This window comes from Uloborus diversus, chromosome 1, assembly GCF_026930045.1.
Source record: "Uloborus diversus isolate 005 chromosome 1, Udiv.v.3.1, whole genome shotgun sequence".
NCBI classification, from domain to species: Eukaryota; Metazoa; Arthropoda; class Arachnida; order Araneae; family Uloboridae; genus Uloborus; species Uloborus diversus.
Genome location: NC_072731.1, coordinates 181,663,811 through 181,687,786, shown reverse-complemented (window position 1 = coordinate 181,687,786; position 23,976 = coordinate 181,663,811). Strand labels below are relative to the sequence as shown.

Genomic DNA, 23,976 nt, shown 5'->3' with positions numbered 1-23,976 from the left:
TTTTTTAACTCTAGGCAATCATGTTTTAAAAGAAAATCATTTATTGTCTCATCATATTATTTATTGAACAATGATTGAGCTTTGGATTTTTTTTTTTTATTCTGAATGATTTACTAAATTTTTAAGGGGCATATTGTGTATTTATACTTTCAAATTAAGCTTTGAATGAAAACATAAAAAAAGTCGGAAACAAAAAAAATCTGATTTTTTGACAGCATGTATAAAGACAGCTGATTGACTAATAACAAAAAGGTTGTATTCTTTTGCTTTTATAAGGAAAAGTAGGCTTTTGTTATTTTACAGCATTTCTGAAATTGAGTAGCAATCTCTGGTTTTCTATATTACTTACTATTTCTTAAATAAACATTAGAAAAGATGCTGAGTAAAAATATGAAGTTACTTTTTACAAGCGTGAGTTTTTTGTATCCTGTATTCCACTAATCAGAAAGCTGAATTTCTTGGAATTTCACTGATTACAGGACAAATCGCATATGTAGGATAAATAAAGATTACCGGACCCCGATTTTCAAAATCCTGAAATATGGAATGTTTTCCTTAAATTTAAAAAAGGGATATCTTGCCATCAGATAATATTAAAAATACAGTGAAATTTAAGCAATAAAATACTCCAGTGCCTCGAAAGAGTAGTGTGCCGACCGGCGCTTTTTCCCCCACGATTCTTGAAGACAAATTGTATGAAAACCTCTACATGGCAGTGCGGTCGAGATGTACGTTCAATTTCGCGGTGTTTACATTAGTAGACGCGGAATTTTGTTACAATTTAGTTCCGCGTTTCTCTTTTTTACCTTTATTTCGTGAATATTTCATGAAACAGCGTTTAAGGCTTTTAATCGAGACATCAAAGTTGAACATTGGAAGAAATAAAGCTTCATCTTGTTTCGTACCACGGTGCAAAAGTGGGTACAAAACATGCAAGGAAAAAGTTACGCTTTTTAAAGCTCCAGCAGATGAAGAAAAACTAAAGTGGAACTCGTTAATTCCCAGGTTAGATAAAGTTTTTGATAAATATTGCTCAATCGGTGCTCTGCATTTCGACAAACATTTTATTGAAACGCATTTTAAGCATATTATAAATGGTGAGGAAGTTTTGATTCCTCGGGGAAAAACTTTTTTAAAGATGCGGCAATTCCGACAATTTTCCCAAGTCTGCTAACATACTTTACTAAAAAATTACCAAAGAAAAGGTCCATCAGGAATTATGCAGTTAAGAAAAATGTTCCTTGTTTGAAAAAAATAAAACTTGATCTTTCCACAGATGAAACAGAAATAAGCACATATAAATCTATTATAAATGAAATTGTTCATATTAATTTGCCTAACGAATATTGGGTTTGTATGAAATTTAAAAAATCTCCAAATATTGTAGTTTTTGTATATAATGAAAATTATGTGGAAAATAATATTGACGATAAAAAGATCATTATTGAAGTAGACACAAAGAGAAGGATATTTTCAAAACAAAATTTTACACAATTGACTGAAAATTTATACTTATATTTTAAGAGAAATGTATTATCAATCGAGATGGCTTAGGGCGCAGTTTGTTGTTGTTTTTAATGCCACTTGGGAGACTCAAGCCCCATTCATGTAGCCCGAGCATGAATTTAAAGCAGAATGGAGCGACTCCTGAGTCATTGAGGCCCCTAAATGAGAAAGAGCCCAACTTGGGCACGGTATATGGTAGTATCACCTCTACAGTCTATAGGTCTGGAGAATAGGTTGGAAATCTCCAGCAACGCTACGCCTGGTAACTGTTAGCGACCGACCATTCGACTTTTGGACAAACGGAATCAACGAGCACGTAAGTTATATTTAAAAAGAAATTTTTTTTTAATTTTAGCCTTTTAAAATCCTGTACGAAATTGATAATTATTTTTGTTATCGTCCCCCGTTATCCCGTTATCGAGATAAAAGGTAGTTAAGTCTCCCGAAATTTTAAGAAAAGTGGAAAATTTAAACACTTGGCGAGGGATTGCAGGTACCAATTTCTCACAGAAAAAAAAACAGGTCGGAGTCGGTAGGTTTTCGAGCGACTCCGACTCTTCGACTCAGACTGAGAAGCCCTGATAATTTTAATTAGCTTAAGAATTTCGAAGCAGTTTTATTTTGAAAATAGCGGTACCCGCAGGACTTTGCCCGGAGGAGAAAATTAAAAGGTCATTTGATTAGCTTGTAAATGTACAAATAATGGATGATGAATTTCTCGCCAATTGGCTATGTTCATTCGCTCTTCCCACGTTACGGTTCCACGTCATTATAATTTCGTGATTTACTAATTTTGCTCCGGAAACTGCTCTTAAAATTGAAAAAATTAATTTGAATTCTTAAATTTTGAATTCAAATTATGTTTTTCGCAATCATGAGTTACGACAGGACCCTACTCATTGGTTACTACTCTACTCACTTGTTTCTAGACACGGCTCTTGTCCCTCCAAGTCTACCCTCCTGTTGAACGGAGACGTGTGTATTAGTTGTGTATGTGTAGGCTTTTGAGTGTGCGTAGACCTGTGTGTATGCACGTTGGCGTGTGTGTATGTGTGTGAGTACATATGTGTATGAGCGTGCATGTGTCTAGGACATGGACGCCACCTACCAGGAGCGGCTACCGGAGGACGGAGCCGCGCCTGCAGGTGGCAGTTGGAAAAGGCACGGAACATCAAAGACGGTCAAATGAGAACAATAAGCAATCGTGATTGCTCAATAAAAAAAGAACAAAATCGAATTTAAAATCGCTTCAAGGTGCACGCCCCCATGCTACAAACTAACTTTGTATCAAATTTCATGAAAATCGGCCGAACGGTCTAGGCGCTGTCCGCGTCACAGAGATCCAGACAGAAATCCGGACAGAGAGTCTTTCAGCTTTATTATTAGTAGAGAAATAAGAGACGCGCAGTTATTGAATACTTAGGCGCCATTCATTAATTACGTAAGGATGATTTTGGCAATTTGTGATCCCCCTCCCCCCATGTAAGGGTACGTAAAATTTTTCACCCCCACCCCCCCATTCTTATGTAAGATTCCATTTCATGTTTCAAAATGAGAAAATAACAAATCTTGGAATCGTTACATCACTGGAATCATTATTTAAATTTAACTTTTTGCGTAAAGAAATAGTTACTGAAAAGTTAGAATGTAAACTGAATGTTTTTTCGACATTTTTTTTTGATGTAATATTAATTAAAAATAAAACATGCCATACATAATGTGACTCTTTTATTATATTTTACACTATTCATTCTTTGTAAAAAAAATAAAAAAACATCTTATCCTAACACATTTCTTACCTTCCATACGCAAATGGAACATAATCCCTGCCAAATCACTTGTTGACCGCGCAATTTCTAATGTGAAATACTGACTTGGAAAATATTACGTAAGAATGAGTTTGACCAACCCCCACCCCCCAAAGGTACGTAGAGGCTTTTCCAACCCCTCCCCCTCGGGGCCCTTACATATTTAATGAATGGCCCCTTATAGTCTACTATTTTCATTGAAGATAAATTAGCATAAGGTAATTTTATATTCTTCAAAAAATAAATGAACACCCATGTAACAATTAGCACTTATTACAGAATTTGTCTTTTGCGCAGAAATAAGTTCAATCCGAAAAACGGGGCTTTTAAACTGCGAAATGAGCATGCAATCGCTGATTTAAAACGAGTCTGATTGAGGAGCATAACGTACACCTCGAGCGCAGCGCCATCTGGTTTTTCCTCAGATCTGACCTCACTTTTTCCCCGTCGATCGGCACACTACTCTTTCTAGGCACTATAAAAATACAGACATAAGTTAGATTAGTGGAATAAGTATCCTGTATTCCACTAATCAGAAAACTGAATTTCTTGGAATTTCACTGATTACAGGAGAAATTGCATATGTAGGATAAATAAATAAAGATTATTGGACCCCGATTTTCAAAATCCTGAAATATGGAATGTTTTCCTTAAATTTAAAAAAGGAATATTTTGCCATCAGATAATATTAAAAATACAGTGAAATTTAAGCAATAAAATACAGACATAAGTTATATACAGCAAAACAAATATTTCAAAAGGAATCTATTTTCTGCCCTCAATTGAAAATACAATTTCCACATTATTTTTCCCAAAACTGTGCACATAAACATCAGATTAGCTTTGCTTCAATTTTTTCTCAAAATTCAAAAAAAAAAAAAAAAGATGTCATACAGTTCTATTTTTAAGGACATTTGAGGCAGTGGGAAACAAAGGGATATATATATATATATATATATATATATGTTGGGGAGAATTTCTAATCTAATAATATCTCCCCAATGTTTCTTTGATACTAGCAGAGTGAGTTCGGAAATAAGAACTTGACAAACTATTTCTAACTTTCATGAAGTTTATTTAAACGATAATGTAAATAGTTAAAAACATGCTGTAAATGATAAAAATAAACACTAACAACATAATCTCTCCACATGCTACTTCTGCATGAGATAACTAACAGTGCAACGCAAACTGCATGACTATTGACTAAAAACTTTGATGAAGTAGACCCATTGGGAAATAAGCTAAGTCCAGCTAATCATTTCTAATAAAGGGCGAACGGCACGAATAAGCAAGTTCGAATGCCGAACGAGCGACCGCCTACCACGACGAGAGATGATCAAAAAGAGAGAGAACTAAAGCCGCGAGCAGTTTAAATACCCCCCCCCCCCCCGGGTCATTAGCATATCAGAGTCACGTGAACGGACACATCACTGCTATCGTTAAGCACACGTGCCATCAGATTCCTTCTAGAAGCATCTATGACGTCATCCACAACGGAGTTCCCGCCAAAGGTGAACAAAAGTGAAACAAACATTCGGTCGATTCGACCAATGTGAATAAGTGCTGATAAGATTCTTTTACCCCAGTCATGCAGAATGATTGGTAATACATTATAAGTAAGGAAAAACATTCTTTTACTTTTGGTGTTGTGAGGTGATGAGATAGGATTATTTACTGTTGTTATTAACAGGCATTTATGCCTAACAATATATATGAGCAAAAATTAAAAATTTGGAGATAACCAGCACACAATGTAGGTGAACCTCTATATTTCAGGGTAAAAGAATAGCACAAGTAGCCCTGGTATTTACTCCTATACAGCATGTTTTTAAAAAAAAACTTGGCATTAGGGTTTAAAGGGAAATTTAAGGCAAATATAGATCCTAATTGAGAGACAGATTTGCTTTAAATAAACTATGTTGGGAAAAGTTCTTGATGATGATGAAGAACAAATGTTCAAAAACTATTTTTCGATTTGAACAAATTTTTGTTCAAATTTAACAGTTCAAAAAACCTATACTAGTGCCTATAAAAAAACTTAAGGTCAATATTGATGTCGAATTTAAAGGCAGATTTGCTTCACAAACTTCGTTGGAAAAAGCTTTTAATGAGGAAGATAAACAAAGCAGTTTTTTTTAATTCCGTTATTTAAAGGATTTTTAACAATTTAAAAAAATTTAATACTAACGACAGCGCAAAAATTATTTTTGATACTAAAAAATTGAAAATATTGTGCAGAATCTGAATATGTACAATTTTTGGTTTCAAGAAGTAGAAAAAAAACTATCAATAAAAATCAAAATACAGTATTCTGTAGATTTAACAATAGTGCAAGTCAGATACAACATATATGACCAATTAGAAATGAAATCAATTCAAAATGCATTTGATTTTACCAAAGCTGTGGAGTCATCAGAAAATAATGATAAACTCTTGACTCTGAATCCAACACTAGGAATTTTAGAGCTTTCTACTCTGACTCTGCAAATACTGGTAGAGTTGCAGACTTCAAGGGAAAATGATCAATTCCGAATCTGACTCTGGAAATTTAAACTTTCATACTCTGTAGTCTTGGTTTTTACTTTAAAATACTGATTGTCGATACTTTTTTTTTAATTTTAATTTTTCATTCTAAAGTTTTGATTTGTTTATTCTATTTTTGGTGATGGCAAATAAAGGAAATTTGGAGTGCTTTATTTTTTAACAGAATGGAAGATTTGTGAAGATTATTTATTCTTTTGATGAACACTATTTAAGAGGACATAATGTTAATTTTTATTTATTTTCTAAAGAATACTTATTTATTTTTTAATTTTTTTGGCAACAGGGGGTAAATAAAATTTGAGGTGCTTTATAAAACCAAGAAGAAAGAGCATAAGGGACTACTAGAAAGAGGGCTTTCAGATTTAGACTATGATACCAGACTTAATGATTCAGTTGTTTAAATTTATCAAAATGAAAGATGTTAATGGATTAAATTTTTGCACAGAAAGCAGGACGATAGTCATTGTTTTAAGCTATTTAAATCTCAGGCTAACCTGGAAATCAGGAAAAACTACTACTTTAGAAGGGTTGTGGGCACTTGGAACAGCTTACCGGAAGAGGCAGTACTGAGCAAGGGGGTGGATAGCTTTAAGAGGACTATTGATCTTCATTGAGGACTAATAAATTGACTAGGACCAGCGTAGCTAGGCCCAGAGCCTGTTGCTGGTCATCACATTTGTATTGTATTTGTATAACATTTTTTAAATGAACTTTTTATTGTTATTTTCCCCCCTTCTTCTTGAATGCAATCAAGATTTTTTTATGGGAAAAAATATATTAGCTGCATTGTTTAAAATGTACTATTACTTAATTTGTTTGTTTGTTTACATTTTATATATCTTTTTCATCAGATGAGAGAGGCATATTTTGTTATTAGAAATCAGCTTAAAATGTTAAAAAGGTATATTTAACGTAAGTTGCTGTCTTAGCTAATTTCGAGAACATTGATTTGATACTGAAAGTCTATGTTGGTACATCAGGAAAGTAGGCTTGTTTAGTTCTGGACGGAACTACTTTTACTGCCCAAAATTTAATATTTGAGAAATCAATAGCTACATTGGTGAACAGAGCACAAAGACTATTGGAGTACCCAGAGGGTGAAATCAGAATTAACAGTGGTAGAGTCAATATTAATTGAATTACAGCTGGTAAGTATGTCCCTGGTGCTGAAGGGGTTAAGCTTATGATAACAAATATGGTCCTTGACATTCATTTAGAGGTTCGGATAAATATAAAACAATTACAATGGATATGGAGGAAGGAAAAATCAGTTACCTCATGGTTGCATCTTCTGTTTTAAGTGATGACAGCAGATTCTCAACTTTATATATGTTAGCAGAATCATCTTCTTCATTAATTAAAACATATGCAAAAAACTTGTTACTGTTGTAGGATAAAGGTAAGATACTAATCTTCATTCCTACCTTTATGTCAGAGACTACAGAAGTAAGCTGGTTACAATTTCTAAAAGAGAAAAAAGAGGAATTATAAAGAAAATGGATGTTAATTATAATAATTTCTAATATAAAATAAGCTAAAGAAATTTCAATATTTTATCACCGAATGACCAATTTTAAAACATTTTAATATTTAGATTCTTAAAGCATTTAAATAATTTGTACATTCTTCTTACAATACCTTATATACTAAAACAACAGTTAAGGTTCTCACTCCAAAATGGAAACAGAAACAGAGCATTTTAGAGCACCCTTTTTTTCCCACCACTCCTAATCCTGCACCATTGACAAGCCACAGGTCAAGGAACAACAAAGAGAAAGTAATGAAATTGCAAAAACTTTTAACAAGCTGTAAAACCTAAATCGCTTGAGCTTAAGCATAAATATTCTGCATTCTATCTTAAAAACATAAAAAGAGCGTAAATGCCAAATTTCATCAAAATTCAAAACTATGGGTGCCAGTACATATCAAATTACTTTATAGCTGTAAAACTAATTGAAAAACTTGCAGGATGCAAAAAGATTGAAATCTGAAACAAAACGTGCAGTTTTTGGAGTAGCACATATTTGATGTTGGCATCTTTCCTAAACATACGGTTTTTTGCTTAAAGGGCTATTTTATTGCAACTGCTGAGCTGTTATGCCGTCTTTGAGCAATAAGAGAAATATTTATGCTAAATGAAGATTTTTTTTCTTTTTTTTTGGGGGGGGGAGAGGGGGTTTAAACTATGAAAAATCAATAAAAATACAAGTAGTCGGGAGATAATTGCAAAATACAGAAGACTAGGCAGGTACGCAAACTTAACAGCAAACTACAGTAGTACCTCCTTTAAGGGGCACCTCTGCTTAAGGGACTTCTCTGGTCCCAGTCCCTTTGAATAGGTAAAATTCAGAACCATTCAAGCTAGAAAACAAATTTAGTATTAAAATTGTATCAAACTTTGTATATAAAAGTTTTGTAACTGATTTTCATTAGTTGCAGTTTTGAATTAATGTGTTACATGAATTTGTTGAATAGGGAACATAGAAATTGAATATGATAGAAATTGAATAGAGACATCCATGTATTTCCCTTTCATTAAGGGACACTCTAAGGGACAGTCAAAGAGAAACATTGAAAAAAAAAGGTATAAAAGAAAAATTAGAAATATTGAATTTATTGAAATTCAAGGTTCTCATTTTGTTCTAACAAAAACTGGTAAAAGTTTGTCTTGACATTAACCTGCAAATAAACAAATAAGTATCCTAAAACCCATTCAGAGACCTACATTCATGCTTTTTCCTCTCTCTCTCTTTTTTTCATTTTTTTAGGAGCTCACCCCTAAGATATTGTGTGCTCATGTCAAGCTTTGTATGGAAAACTTGAAATATGATCACACTGTTTTTTGCACTGTAAATTAAATGACATTCAACAAATTCATGTAACACATTAATTCAAAACTGCAATTAATGAAAATCAGTTACAAAACTTTTATATACAAAGTTTGATACAATTTTAATACTAAATTTGTTTTCTAGCTTGAATGGTTCTGAATTTTATTTAGTATATATATATATATATATATATATATATATATATATATATATATATATATATATATGAGAAAATTTTTCAATAATTAATCTTATTGTTTTTAATTTAAGTTTATTAGCATATATGAATTCATCTACCTCCGAAGAAGGGACACCTCTATTTAAGGGACAAGTTGTCTGGTCCTATAGGTGTCCCTTATTGAGAGGCTCTACTGTACTATGTGTTCTATAAAAAGTACCAACAAACTGTTGTACAGAGCATTTAGGACGATTTCCCCCCACAAGATTTTTTGTTGGGGACAAGCTGTTATTTTAGTTAGCAAAGCAGTTCCAAACTTGTTCGCAACAAAGAACTTTTGTCCCATTCACACGAAGATATTATTATCATAAAGAGAATCTACTTTATGCTAGGTTTGTTTAGCTGTAAGGAAAAAATTACCTGCCATTACTTTTTTGGTCCTCCAGAGTGTCAAAGCCATGTGCTAATGCTGTTCCCACAGAACTTAAAGCAAGTAAAACTAAGAATAAGTGACATGTTGGGCTACATGACACAGGCTATTTAACAACGGCTGGAATAGAATCTCCGTATAGACATTAGCATTAAACAGGAGGGTCATATATTAAACATATCTAGAACCTTCACTTGAGATTTTTCTTAACCGGCTTTATCTTTACAAGAAAGTTGTATTATGAATAAAAAAGAAGAAAAAAGAAAAATGTTTACAACAGTCACAGGAAGGTATGCATTCTTTTGGTTCTAATCATTTGGAACACTCAATATGCAACTGAATATTACATAAAATTTTAAAACAAATACAACTAATAGTAAAGCAACTAGCATAACTTCTGTTTTTTTAAGGAATAAAATAATAAAAACATACATTTCAAGGTCAGAGGATGGGGCATCTGGTGTAATACAAGATACTGCATTCCGTTCAGCCATAAGAATGGAGAATAAAGACAGGCCTAAAACAGAAAAATTTTAATATGAAAACTGGATGAAGAAAACAGTTCTTGCCAGTACAATATTCACAAGTTTTTGCATTAACATACTTGCATTTTGTTTGAATAATAATAATACTAATAATGAAATAGCAATGTTAAAAACAGCAATCTCACCATCTTCATTTAATAATGAAACTTCATACGTGTCATCTTTACTTCTTAAAACATGAGCTTTGTAGTACTTGGTTTCTGTATGAACTTTGAAAGATGCAGTGTCTTCAGAAGTCCATGTGATATTTTCTAATTCAGCACTATCAACTAGCTTACAGCAAATAGCCTAAATTGAAATAACAATCACAAAATCTTTTAATTCACATTTCATACAGATTCAGTAAAAAATATTTTTAATCTGCGATTTTAAGAAAAAGAAATTTTATTTATTTGTCGAAACAAAGGGTAGTAACCATCGGAAAGGCAAAAAATCTGAATTCCATATTGGATGCAATGAGATCGCATTTTACTAAATTGCAATATTAAAAACTACTGACATAATAACCAAAAATTTGGTGTAATGAAAAAAAGAAAACATCAGAAACTAAAAAGTACAATGGCAATACTAGAATATTCTATTGTGTAACTAGAACATAAGCACCCCTGCATTAGCAAATTTTACCTCCCCCCTCTCCTAACAACTTTTCAACACTGATAAACACAGAAAAATGAAATTTGCAAACAGAAGATCTATAGATAGTTCAATAATTATCAATAATAAAATTTAACATTTCTCAGTAAAGCATTGCAGATTGCGACTATTGTTAGATGGCTCACAGTGTCACAACAAAACCACACTAACATGCATACTTCAATGATTATGGCAACTTGAAGTATAAATCAAAAATACCTTAAAACTAAGATATTGCATATCAGAAAATACTCATACGATTCGAGAACCGTTTAAATGAGTCTAAGTAAGTTCTACATTGTACGTCATATTTATATATATAAATTAATTAGGAACGGCAAACTGTAATTTAAATTCTGTTCTAAATGAAAATATTTGAATTTCTTAATAATGTTGTAACTATAAAAAATAAGTAAATAAAAAAACACATTTTTAAAACTAAGTTATGAGGAATTTAACGAAAGTTATAAAAAAGACTTACCTGAGCAGGATACTGGAAAAAATTTAGAGGCATTTTAAAAAGGTTTTGTACTGATAATGTACTCTTCTTTCCATAATCTAGGTAATACACAACTACTGCTTCTCTGTTTGACACCTAAAATAACAATAAAATTTTTAAAAATACCAGAAATAGTTTTGTATAGTTAATGCAAACTTACTTATATCTTAAAATATAAAAATCGTCTCTGCGAATGTTTGTCATCATAAGGCTTTTAAACAGCTGGATCAATTTTGATCAAATTTTTTGTGTGTGTTTAAGTTGTGGCAAAGCATGGGTCAGAAGCGAGATGGATCGAATCGGAAACTTTTTTGTTAATTAAGTTCAACATTGGATGGTTCTATCTCTTAAATGATTAATATTTATTTTAACCTATTGTTGAGTGAGAACCGAAATAAATATTTAACCCATTGCCAAAGGACAATAAGAAAGCCAGCTCTGCTTTTTGTACTAAAATTTCCTACTGTGATATGTCAATTGAGAATATATAAAATGTAGAGAGAGAGAGTGAAGCCTTCATTTCTTGAAAGCAACAATTTTAGGTCCCGTGATATATTTTGAAGTAAAGTACTGGAAGGTTCACGCAAAACGTGTGTTCTGTCGTCGTAATTGAACTATGTAACCAGATCGGTGCTTTAGGTTTTCCTAACCAAATGATCAGAAAGTACCGTACCTAGCAACATTTGTTTCTCAGCTAGTTTTGGCACCAATGTCAAGAATACTTTAAGGATTATCAAACTAATCAGTACATTATTACATGAAAAGTTGATGGAATTTAAAGAAAAAATAAATTTTATTTTTGTTTAGATAAATTACGACAAGGTAGTTCTGTATACAAAAAATCAGTGCAGTGGAAGATCTTTATCTTTGGTGGATAGAACAAATTAGGCAATATATGAAGTTTTAAAAGTTTTTGTTCAAAAGATCGGACCGCTAATCGGTCGGAGTTGGCGACTTTGGATATAAACTTTGGACATATAAAGAGTTGTGTGATCAATTGTTTGCATTTTAAAGCTACTGTTAATGTAATTTATTGTATTTTTTGTTTGTTATATTTCAAATGCAACGAATGGTTTTTTGTTTATAAAGAGTGTTTAGTCATTTTAGTTGATGAATGTGTTTATTTTACATCAGGAGGGGGAGATGAGTGATTTTCGCTTATTCAGAGAACTGTTTTTACCTTTATCATTTTTTAAAATTATATCCATCAATTGTTTTATTTTTTCATATGGGGGATGTTGCAGTGGATTTCCTCATTTGTTTTAGGTGGGTAGTTAGTTTTTTACACTTAATATTTGAGGACGCTTCTTACCCTTTGAGTATGGCTGAAGGAACAAACCATCAAGTACGAGTGAAAAAAGTTAATAAAACTATATAGCTTGAACAGTACTACGTCTGTCGAGTCCTCTAGTATAATAATAAATTCCAATAATAAATAAACAAATATGCCAGCAAAAAAAAAGAAATAGGTAATCAATAGATAAGACAGGGTTAAAATACAAATTTACAAGGATGCTTTTTACCCCCCCCCCCCCTCTTTTTTTCGGAAAAAAAATATTCAAAAATAAAATCATAATTGGAAAAAAAAAGTCCGAATTTGAGATTTTCTATTGCATTGCATGTTCCAAAAATTGAAAATTAATTCAATATTTCTACAGATGCACTTCTTGCTGCTCATGTTCAAGTCATCTTGAAATTTCTATATCAATATATAGAGTAGTACTTCATACTTTATCTAGTTTTATAGTGGTATGATAAATTCTAGTTTTTGCACTCTAATTTCATTTTCCCTTGCACATTTCTCATTTTAGAGTGCAGAATTTATTATGATTTTCCATTGAGTTTTTATCAAGAGAAATTTTTACCATATCTCAGTATTACACTAGGGCAGTTGCATGTTGATGCTGATATTTTCGGAGAATTGAAGCATTCCGTTATAATTCCCTAATAAAGAGCCATTGTGTAATGCCATTTGTGTTTTGAGTAATTGCTTTATTGCTCAAACTTCGAGACTAAGGGTTCTTAATCCTATTTTCTTGGTTGATTACACCCAATCACTAAAATCAAGTTAAGAATTAAATAAGTTGTTGGAAAAAGGATAAAATAAGCCGACTTACGATAGTTATGAAACAATACCAACCAACCTCAAAAATAATTGAAAGCTTCACAAGAAGCAAACCGATTTAAATTTTAACAAGGCAAGAAATTTTTGGCGAAGCACGTATTTGGGAACTGACATGTCTCCGAAAAATACACATTTTAGCAAAAGTCACGGCATTTGAAAATTGAGGTTGGGCAAATAGGAGATGCAAGGAAACATGGAGTACATTCAAGTGAGAGACAACTTTGCTGGAAACATTAAATTATTTTGGGCCCAAATGAAAACAAAGGAATATTCGAGTCATAAGGCTTCCAGTTATTGATAGTCGACTGTATGTAAATAATGAAAGAAACATTAATTTTAAGTCTATATATAAAATAACAAGAATACAAAAGGGAAAAAATATCGATCTAAGAATGCAGCTACAATTCAGTTTGTGATGTTTGAAAATATTAGATAGGTATCAAAACATCAGATATTTTCGAAAATAACAAAACATACACTTTTTGAAGTCAAATTTTAAATCAATAAGTAATTAGTAATTATTATTAAGAAATAAATAATATTTAAAACAAATAAAAAGCTATTATTTACAAATAAAAAGCAACATACCTCCAAAATTTTTACCCGAAAAAATTTAGCATTTTCTTGAACACAACACACCATGCCAACAACAGGAGAAACCCTTATTTTATTGGTAATAAAATTCATTTCTCTCTCTAGCTTTAGCAAACTTTGAACAGCTTCTTTAGAGTGAACCCAGAACTTTGAAGGATCAACCAAATGACAAATCTTAACCTATTATAAATAAAAATCAACATTTACATGTAAATAATGAAGTGTTACAACTTTCAATGTTTTTTTTTTTTTTTTTTTTTGATAGTTTGTTAAATCAGTTTTAAATAACAACCAGTAGATAAACAATAAACTGATACTAGGTACGTTCTAATAAATGCAATAATTTATTTTAAGCATTTTGTTTCAACATCTTCTTAATGAAATTGTTTGATCAGCCAAACATAAAAAAATTAAAACATGAATAATTAGCACATCATTAATTGGTATTCAGGGTTGCAATTTTTTAGCCCAAAAAGTTTTCTGGTACCTTTTAAGAACTTTTAAGGACCAATTTATGAAAAGTTAGATAAAAAATATTATAAGACATATATTTAGAACACAATTCCTGATTTAAGACCATAAATCCAGGGTTCATTTTTTTTTTTTTTTGATGTTTTTTTAAAAATCAAAAAAGTCGGATTTTTTTTAAATTTATAAATCAGATTTTTTTTTATTTATTTAAAATCTTCAAAAATTTGTAGTTATTAATTTACTTTACATTTATAAACATAATATATTTCATACAGTAGATCATCGTTTCTTAAATTGTGTTCTGTGGAACCCCCGGGTTCCACGAAAGCTCTCTCAGGGGTTCCATGAGACATGCATTTTTTGTCCTTTCCTTTTTCAAATTCAGTTACTAAAAAAACCGATAAAAACAATGCTTTTTCAAAATTAAAAAGGAATTTACTTTTACTTTCGCATACTTCTCTTTCAGCTATAGAGCAAAGTTATATCATACAATACTGAATATTAAATTAAAAGCAAAAAACTAACACATAACTTCCACATTTTCCAGTATAAAGAACACATAAATTTTACATAAGGCACTCTTCCACGAAAAGAGGTAATAAGACTTATTAATTACCAGTTCTTTTTTAGATGGTGATAAACGCAACATTTCAATTTGATGAGGCTTACTTGCTCCCTAGAGAAAGAAAAAGCAAATTAATTTTTAAATGTACTACATCACTGAACTTAACTACTATAAGATTATTTCTGATCTTAGAGATCAGTTCTAAAGTTCGGTTTAGATTCCTATTTAATACACCAGAAATTCTTTGTTTCTGATTGAAATGTAATAGAAAAGACATTTTAAAAAGAATTAAATGAAAAATGTTAATTGGGCTTACACAAAGAGTAGTGAAGGGGTTCAAGTGCTGATTTGTTGTTTGCTGCTTAGAAAACAAATGAGTGAATACAATAAAGACCACTGTTATAACCAATATAATATAGAGGGGGTTATTACAAAGAAGAAATGGAAGTAATTTCTAAAAGATGTGGATGAAAATATTTAGTTTTAAAAAAAAGGTAAAAACTCAAGTTAAAGGCTTAGTTCTAGCATAATTTAAGAAGGTAATGACAACTCGAGTAGCATCAACTCATCGGTCAATCATCGGCCATTCATCGAAATCCGATCAAACTTTGATCGGCCGATGATCGGATTCCGATGAGTTCTCATCGGAAATTGCACCAATATGTCTCATCGGCAATAGTAGGATCTGATAATCGAAATCCGATGAATTTTGCTCCCTATACTGATGAGATTTGAAGCAATATACGAGCAGTGCTGTTCCAACGCGATGAGTTTTGGATAAAAATACGATGAGATTTGGAGCAATATACGAGCAGTGCTGTTCCGAGGCGATGAATTTTGGATGAAAATACAATGAGAAGTAGTAACAGCCGCGACATAGGGACAAGCAGGAGGAAAACAACTCAACAGTGGGAAGGGGGTCTGCCATCTTGGATGATCACGTGACCCTTCCACCATCTTGAAAACTTTCAGAAGGTGTATTTTCGGATGATGTCTTTAATTTTTTTAATAACATGTTTACTTAATTTCTTACCTATTTAATTTCTAATTTTATTACTTTTGATGAACGTGATTCATGAGTTTAACCTAAATTGCTTTGACTGGGAATCAAACCCTCAACCTTTGGAGTACGAGCTTTGTATGCTAACCAATGTCCTAACCAAGGAGGAAAATAATGTGTCAAATGGGAAATCATTTGTGTCGCCAGCTATCGGGGGTCAAGGCCATGACAGATTTCTGAACGGAAAGTGAGAATTTTATTCAGTGGAATGCGCTTGTGGTGCCAGCTAGTGAAGATTCGGAGTCAATCATTTTGCCGGCAAACTGAGTCGGAGTCGGTAATTTTGGGAGTCAAATTGAACCGAGTAGAATTGTTTTGGAGATAGCAATTCCAGTGAGGTAATCGGGTTCGGAATAATGGAGTTGAAGTTGAATTTTGCAGCAAGTCAGAGTAAACCTTTCCAAAATCCAGGAGTCGGATTCGAAGTCAAAGTCTCAGTAATTTTTCCTCCGATTCTCAACTCTGAATGTTGATCCGTATAGCCTTACTTTTGATCAATCGTCAGATATTCGAATAATAAAACTTATCCTACTTTAACAGTTTGGAGATTTCCAAAAAATTTTGGATTGGGAAAATTTTAATAGGAAAATTTAAACGACCTATTTTTTTTCCGATGAAATGTAACTCGGCATATTCTCATCGGAAAGTTTGATCGCTACGATCTCTTTTTCCTGATGAAATGTAGCTCGGCAAATGTTAATCGGAAAATTTGATCTTTACGATCTCTTTTTCCGATGAAATTTAGACCGGCAAATTTTAATCGGAAAATTTGATCGTAAGGATATAGTTTTCTGATAAAAAACAGTTAATCGAAAACCGGTTCTCAGATTCTGCTCGCAACGATATCAGCGTGTGTTACGGGATGAGATTAGGAGGAGGCGATGATTGGCCGAGCAAAATCCGATGAGTTGATGCTACTTGGGAAGGTATTACAGATAAAATGAAAAAATAATACCTAGACCAGGGGTTCTCAAACTTTTTTGATTTGCGGCACCCTTTGAAGAATTAGAATGTTCTCACGGCACCCTAGTCTATATCTATTATGTAAAGTAAGTTCGCCAAATAAGGTCTTTCTAAGGTTTGTAACTTAATACCTCTCACGTTTATGATTGAATTGGCTCCAGCTTTTGCATATTCATAAACTACTTAGGGAAAAAATACCTGTGTTTTTTGAGATATTTTGACAAAGAAAGGGGACTTGATCTTTTTAAGAACATGGGTCGATATTGCAGCCAACACTGAGCATGGATTACTTCACGCAGAGTGGAAGCCGAAAAAAAAAAGTTAAAGAATACTATCAAATTATTTATTTTTTAATATCAATATAAAAACACATTCAATCACATTTGATAACCTTCAAAACATTGCCAAAAATTCCACGTTTAGTTCAATTAAAAAGAGAAAGTCATCATATTCAAGACAACTGATAATTTGTAATTTTGTGTTTTTTTTTTTTTTTTTTTTGAACTTCTGTCCACAGTTCGTGCACATATGGATCATATCCTCCATCCGATACTCTGGTATCATATTATAAGGACACCAGAAAATCAATAAGGCTACCCATGGCCTTAATGAGCTGCAATCTACTTTTCTGAGCTATCTTATCACAGGAAAAAGTGACAGTACATATAGAACATTTTCCTTTTCAATTTGTCAACTATAGTTGGGGCAATATTAACTCGACAGCATCGCAATGCTCTGCATAGGATCTGCGTAGCCTTCACAATGCTGCCAGGTTAGGTTTTGTCCAACGAAAGATAAATTGGGCTTCAAGAACGACTAACAACTTTTTTTATACCATTAAAACACAGTGAATGATAAAGAATCAAAACTTACTGTAAAATAAGATCAGGTAACTTGGACATGACTCTTCCGTACAACTTTTACTACACTGTTGTCTGGGAATTAAAATATGTTTTTTGATTACTCTCTATTATCAGTTAAGCTTTCTGATGTTGATGAAGTCACAATTTAGTGGATTTTTGTTATGCTACAACATACAAAAAATTGGGTGCTGGATGGTCTTTCTGGTATACATGCTATTCGGCGCACCTATATTATTACATTGATAGCATGAAAACTTCGTGTCACCCTTTGCCTCTTCCTACGGTAACTCAAGGTGAAGCAGCACCCAGTTTGAGAACCGCTGACCTAAACAATATTTAGTTTCTGACATGAATTCAAATTATAAGCTTAGCTCTGAGAGGGTGATGATAACAGATTCCTCTTAGTTTCTTAGTTTAAAGTGACACTAAACAGAAAGACAGTACAAAATTTACTTACCATTTCATATTCAGAACTACTGCCTTCTGAAACATAACTGCTGTCTTGTTGAGGTTGAGATTGATTGGCTTTTTTTCGCTCACCACTGTGGATCTTTGAGCTTGAAAAGAAATATCAAGAAGAAAATGTATCATATTGTCATGGCACTATATCAATGATAATTGCATTCTATTAAACATAACATAGTTGTCTAAAACTCTTATTTTAAGCTTTAATACATGTGCATCTGAGATTAAATTATCCCTCTTTGCACTGTTCCAATACAGACATGAATTTCTTATTCCATGTATAGGTATGCTGTATGTTACATAAAATGCTTAGTAAAACGAAGTAACACATAACCCATGGATCATATGCCACAGCACTATTTTAATTTTTTCTCCCAAAAGATTATTCTCCCCCCCCCCCATCCCCCTCCGTGAAGAAATAGTCTGAAGGCTTCATCAGGAATCAGCGAATCTTTGCAGCATCGGACATTTCTGCAATGGGATATGCCATTTCTTTTCCTCACTCACACAATACCTTTCAGCAAGTGACTGGAGATTGCATTTTATTTCATCCCAAAAAAAAAAAAAGTTAAAAGATTAAAGTAGCTCTACTAATAAAAAGAGGATACTTAACAAAAAATGTCAAATCAGCAACAGGAGATTAACTAAAAATTTCCATTTTCAGGTCTAGCTCAAAGCAGATTATGAGAGAAAGGTTTAGAAAACAGTAAAAATTTAATTTGAAAGATTGACTCAAATTCTAAAGTTAATTAACTGCAAACAAATACAAAAAAAAAAAAATAATCTAGCATCCTGCCCTTTGAATTGAGTTTTTACGTTTTAAATTCAAATTGTGTTTTTCTCAATCGAAAATTTATAGGACCCTACTTGTTCTGTGTCTTGTTTCTACAAATGAAATGGAATGGAAATGTTAAAGAAATTTGCACCTGGCATATTATGACAGGACAGTAATAAAGATGTGGTTATTAAGGCCAATTTGGTCCCACACACTTGTGACAAATTTTATATTTGCAGCATATACTGTTAGGGCATTTTTATTCCTCATCAATCTTAGTAATCAAAATTAGCAATCTGCAAATTTTGTATTTGGATGACGTTCTGCCATTTAAATTACACAAAATAGGTTTTCCTGAAAACGTGAAAATTTACACAAAATAAACCCTTTTTTTCAAAGTAAAATCAGCTTTAGTTAAGCCTTGAATGAACGCAGACGATTTGTGACAATGATTAACAAAATTTAGTCTCTCTTAATCTATAGAAATAAAACCAAAAATATGTGTATAAAGGTGGGTACATATGTGTGTAGTGTTCCCGTTATGCGTTTTTCAAAGGGCGCGGCGCCCTGCCCCCTTTTTTTTAAGAACTGATAACTTAAGTGATGTTCCTATATTGATGTGATGCATAAGGGAATCAGCTATTAATTTCCAAGACAATTTGATTAAACCAGATCACTAGATATATAATTCTAATCTAAATTTGAAAATTATGAGTATACTCCTGTGAGTTTCTTCCTTTTAATTTAATGACTATAATACACATAGTAGTACATGGTTTAAAATATGTCACAAAAGTGTCTTCAGGTTCACTCCAAACCCGATTGTTTAGGAAGAAGAAATTCGCAATTTTTTCAACGTAAATATGACCTAATTATAAAATACGACCATGCACTCACACCTAGATCTAATAGGGGGTCATTAAGTGTTATTTAAAAAGAAAAAAAGTAGGTTGCATTATTGTCAAAAAATTTGCTGAATCGGGAATTTTTAGAAGCTCCCGTTCTTTTTTGGCCGGGGGGGGGGGGGGGGTTCTTCGTGATTTTGGAGGGGGATGCATCCTTGCTCTTGGGGGGGGGGCACCCCTTGTGTTGACCTCCTGCTGGGTTACCCTGCGTGCCTTTTTACTTCCCGAAAAGTGCCTCTTTTTCCATGGAAAATGCCCTCTCTGAGAAATTTACCCTGCCCCTTTTTGAAAAAAATGTGAACACTATATGTGTGTATATATGTTCTTTATACAAATCTAGTTTACGTCAGATCTCCAAATTCGACAGGGAGGTACTTAGACACCAGAAAAGAATTGTAGGGACATTTTACAATGCTAAAAAAGTACCAAAACAGTCAAACTTTAATTGTAGGGCCTGAAAATGGCATTAACGGTTCTTTCCATTTGAAATAATTATCTGATTTTCTTGATTCAGGTCCCATTGGAAAGCCAGCGAAAAATGTCTCTGAAATAGATTTTTTTCTTTTGAATTAAAAAAAAAAAAACAAGGCAGTAAAATCACCGGGAAAAAAGTTAAAAGCATTTGATTCTTAAGTCTAAAATGAAACAGCATTTTCATATGGGAAAATTATCGTTTGAACGATCTCATTTTAAATTAGCTTGAACAAAACTATTCAGAAGGTTGCCACTTTTTTTTTCTCGGCTGTGACTATGTAAAATTTTGCTTTTGTTTTGAGGTAAATTATTGTTTGGCGATTTATCCTTTTTCTTTTCTTTTTGTACTGCCGTCAGAAGATAATCAGGAAAGTTGCGTTTAATTTGTTCCGGAATTTTTTGATTTGCCGTTTTCTTTCCTTAAGAATGATAATTTTGATAGGAAATTTTACAGTATTTTTTTTTTTCTTTTCTCGAATTGAAGCCTGATTATTCAACACACATCACTTAACATAATTTTTTTTTTAGAGGTAGACCGTGCAAAGCCTGGTAACGCAGCTAGTAAATAATAAAAACAACGAGCTAGACTTATTCTCGTCATCATAGTTATCTGAAAAATCAAAGGAACATCAACTACGTTCAAATAAGGATAAAAGCAATTCATGATGCTCAAAAAAAAAATACTCACAACTGCTGACACATAGTCTTGTGTTTCAACCAATCTTGAACCTGACATTCTTGAGAACAATATGGTTTCTTGCAGTTTCCACAAGAGAGAAATGCTAGATTGATTAAAGAATATCTTCAAAAATAACCCAATACAATGGATGTGAAAATAATTTAAATATAAATTTCAAAATGAAAATAACTTGCCTTCTTTTTTGCAGAATAAACATTGTCTGTAAGGATTAGGAATTAGTTCTGGCTTTTCAGGAATACTTAAGTCCTTACTATTTGCAATACTCTCAGAATGGTAAGAACTTTGGTTACAGAAGCTCTGCTCCCTGTAGCCACTTCTGTTAGAAAGATTTCTATTTCTTTCAATGTGGTGCTCATCTTGGCTCTCTGTCTTATCTGGAATGACAGTTACTTTTCGTCCATCTCCACCAGTAATGATTTTTAATGACTTAACCTAAAAAAGGAAAAAAACCCCTTAAAATTAAAAATAAATCAACAAATACAATGAAAACATATTCATAATGAACACCACATCTTTACTAGTCACTGCATTGAAATCAGTCTTAATCTAAAATTAGAATTTTCTGGATGTTTATACAGACAGTTATAACAAGACAGTCTTCCAGGTTCCATTTCTAAAGTCGTTCATCAAAATTTATTGCTTTGAGTGAGACCTGCTGTGTTGTTATTGTTTTGTTTTGAACTCATTCTCACTATCTTTACAGTTATTTTTCCAATTTCACTTGAAACCCATCTTGAATATCTGAGAGCCTTCAAGCTGTTGATTTTAATGGTGCATCAATTTTATTTCAAACTGAGGAAAGGAGTCAAGCACTTGACATGGCTGGTATTAGAACTTGGCAGTCATTATAATGTAAATGAAAGAGCAAGAGGAGAAAAAAAAATGTTTCTTTTTTCTCCTATGTCATAAGGTCGTGACGTTATCCGCTATAAGCCTCCTAGCAATCCAATGGTGAAATTGTCCTGGATAAAATTACTGGAACTAGATAGTGCACAGCACCTCGTCAAATGTAGAAGGCTCATTACTTCGTCCTGGGAGCACAAAAGAGCTATTATTTACTAACACTGATACAGTGCGGGTGTCCATAGAAAAAATCATGACCTGTTAATCTAAAATTGCAACAAAAATTGCTTGAGATAAGCCCGGTGGAACAGGAGAAAGGAGCAGGTCCTTCCATTTTTTACCGTTTGAAACTTGTGTAAATTCTTGCTGCAAGATCTCCTTCATTGTCTTTTTAACCCGAGTACAAAATTGGTGAAAGGTGAATGAGAAAATCGGCTGCTCCAATTTAGAAACACTGCAATTTAATGTTGCAATAACTGGGGATCCATCGAAGAACTATCCTCCAACCAGCAGTGATTTAGCATTGGAGGGGGGGGGGGATTACATCTTCAACAAAAAAGCAATGGCTGAGCGAAAGCGAGAAAATTGCCAAGATTGCAGCTTGAGTCTATGAAAAATGCTGCCCTCTTAAGAGTAGTGTCCAGCCTCAGCAGGGTGGCGACAGGAAATTTGATAAAAAAAGGTGCCTGACTTTTCCCTGATTAAGTTCACCAAATTTCCCTGATTTACGTTACCAATGATAATGGTTTCCTTTCTTTGCTCTACTTGAAATCCATTGTATGTTTGTATAAAATGCAGTATTTTAAACATTTTAAGTTGTGTAAAATTATTGAACTAAAGATATATTTTCAAAAAAATATTTATTAAATAAAAACAAAAAACCCGACTGGTAAAAATTAAAAAAACTAAAAAGAAAAATGTATAAGCCCAGTAGTTTAGAATGCTATTAAGTACTACTGAATAACTGCACCTTTGAAACAGTTTTATATTCGTACACAGATAAGACATATCATAAATTCAAAAACAGAATAGAAGGATCAACAGTCGGGACCCATTCAAATTTTACGGGGTTCCTTGATTCAAAAAGGAAGGGCCCGACTGTTGATCCTTCCATTCTGATTTTGAATTTATGATATGTCTTATCTGTGTACGAATGTAAAACTATTTCAATGGTGCAGTTATTCAGTAGTACTTAATAGCATTCTAAACTACTGGGCTTATACATTTTTCTTTTTAGTTTTTTTTTGGATTTTACGCAGTCGGGTTTTTTGTTTTTATTTAATAAATATTTTTATTTTACACTTTTTAGTTAATTTTCATTGAGTTTGTCATTATGATTATAAGACTTGGAATCTTGTCATTTCATAGAGAGAGTTTGTATCGTGAGGTTTATTAAGTAACTTGTGGTGGTTTAAACTACAGATAATTAGTCCTTCTAGAGACCTAACTCGGCTTAAAGCTACATGTGCTTGACCTTTAGCAAAAATGCGAGAACTAAGTCAACCACAGCACAGCCATATAAACAGCCTGTATAACTCTTATGATGCGAGCTAGAAAACATCGTCAGTCAAATCTTTCTCGTAAAACTAAAAAGGCCTGACGCGAAAGTACACGCACCGAAACTCAGTCCCCTGAATCACGACAAAAACAAATGAGGGGAAAGTACATACGGAGCGAGGGTGGAAGTCCAATCTACCGCCTCAAATGTGAGAAGCAATCGCTTAGACCACTCAGCCACTGAGGCCCAATTTAGTAGACGCTAGTAAACAAAAAATTCAGGCAGTGAAAGCTACCTGCATTTGCCTCATGCTGTGTCGCATGCAGGTAGTGAGGGACACCGTGACTGCGTGCGACACGATCCAGAACTAACAAAATGGAAACTGGTTGTTTATATGGAGAATTTTGATTACTGTCATGTGTTTAGTGACACTCCCAAGGTTAAGACAAATTGATTGCGTAAGAATTACCAAAATTGGTCAAGGCGTTTAGCCTGTAGAACGCCACATAGAAACGGACATACATAGACTGATAAACACCTTACTGATAGCCAAAAATGTCTATTTGAGAAATATTCTCAACAATTCATTTTGAAAACTAAGTGTAAATGTTTTTACTCACTTGTATTTCTTTAATAATGAAAAGGCAGTTAATCTTGTCCCTTAAAGGACGCTTGTTTCAATTCGCGTACGGGAGAAT

The 23,976-nt window shown here is 32.9% G+C and overlaps 1 protein-coding gene across 1 annotated transcript in view; it reads right to left on the bottom strand.

Moving 5' to 3' along the window:
• Nucleotides 1-23,588, bottom strand: part of LOC129217508 (tudor domain-containing 6-like) — a 58,768-nt gene extending 35,180 nt beyond the window's left edge. The window contains exons 1-9 of the mRNA XM_054851823.1: nt 23,574-23,588; nt 21,105-21,369; nt 20,926-21,013; nt 18,076-18,175; nt 14,784-14,843; nt 10,960-11,073; nt 9,971-10,133; nt 9,733-9,817; nt 7,137-7,325 (exon numbers count right to left, since the gene is read on the bottom strand). Coding sequence (XP_054707798.1) covers nt 7,137-7,325; nt 9,733-9,817; nt 9,971-10,133; nt 10,960-11,073; nt 14,784-14,843; nt 18,076-18,175; nt 20,926-21,013; nt 21,105-21,369; nt 23,574-23,588 — 1,079 coding nt within the window. The remainder of the gene's footprint in view (nt 1-7,136; nt 7,326-9,732; nt 9,818-9,970; nt 10,134-10,959; nt 11,074-14,783; nt 14,844-18,075; nt 18,176-20,925; nt 21,014-21,104; nt 21,370-23,573) is intronic.
• Between the last annotated feature and the right edge of the window lie 388 nt (nt 23,589-23,976).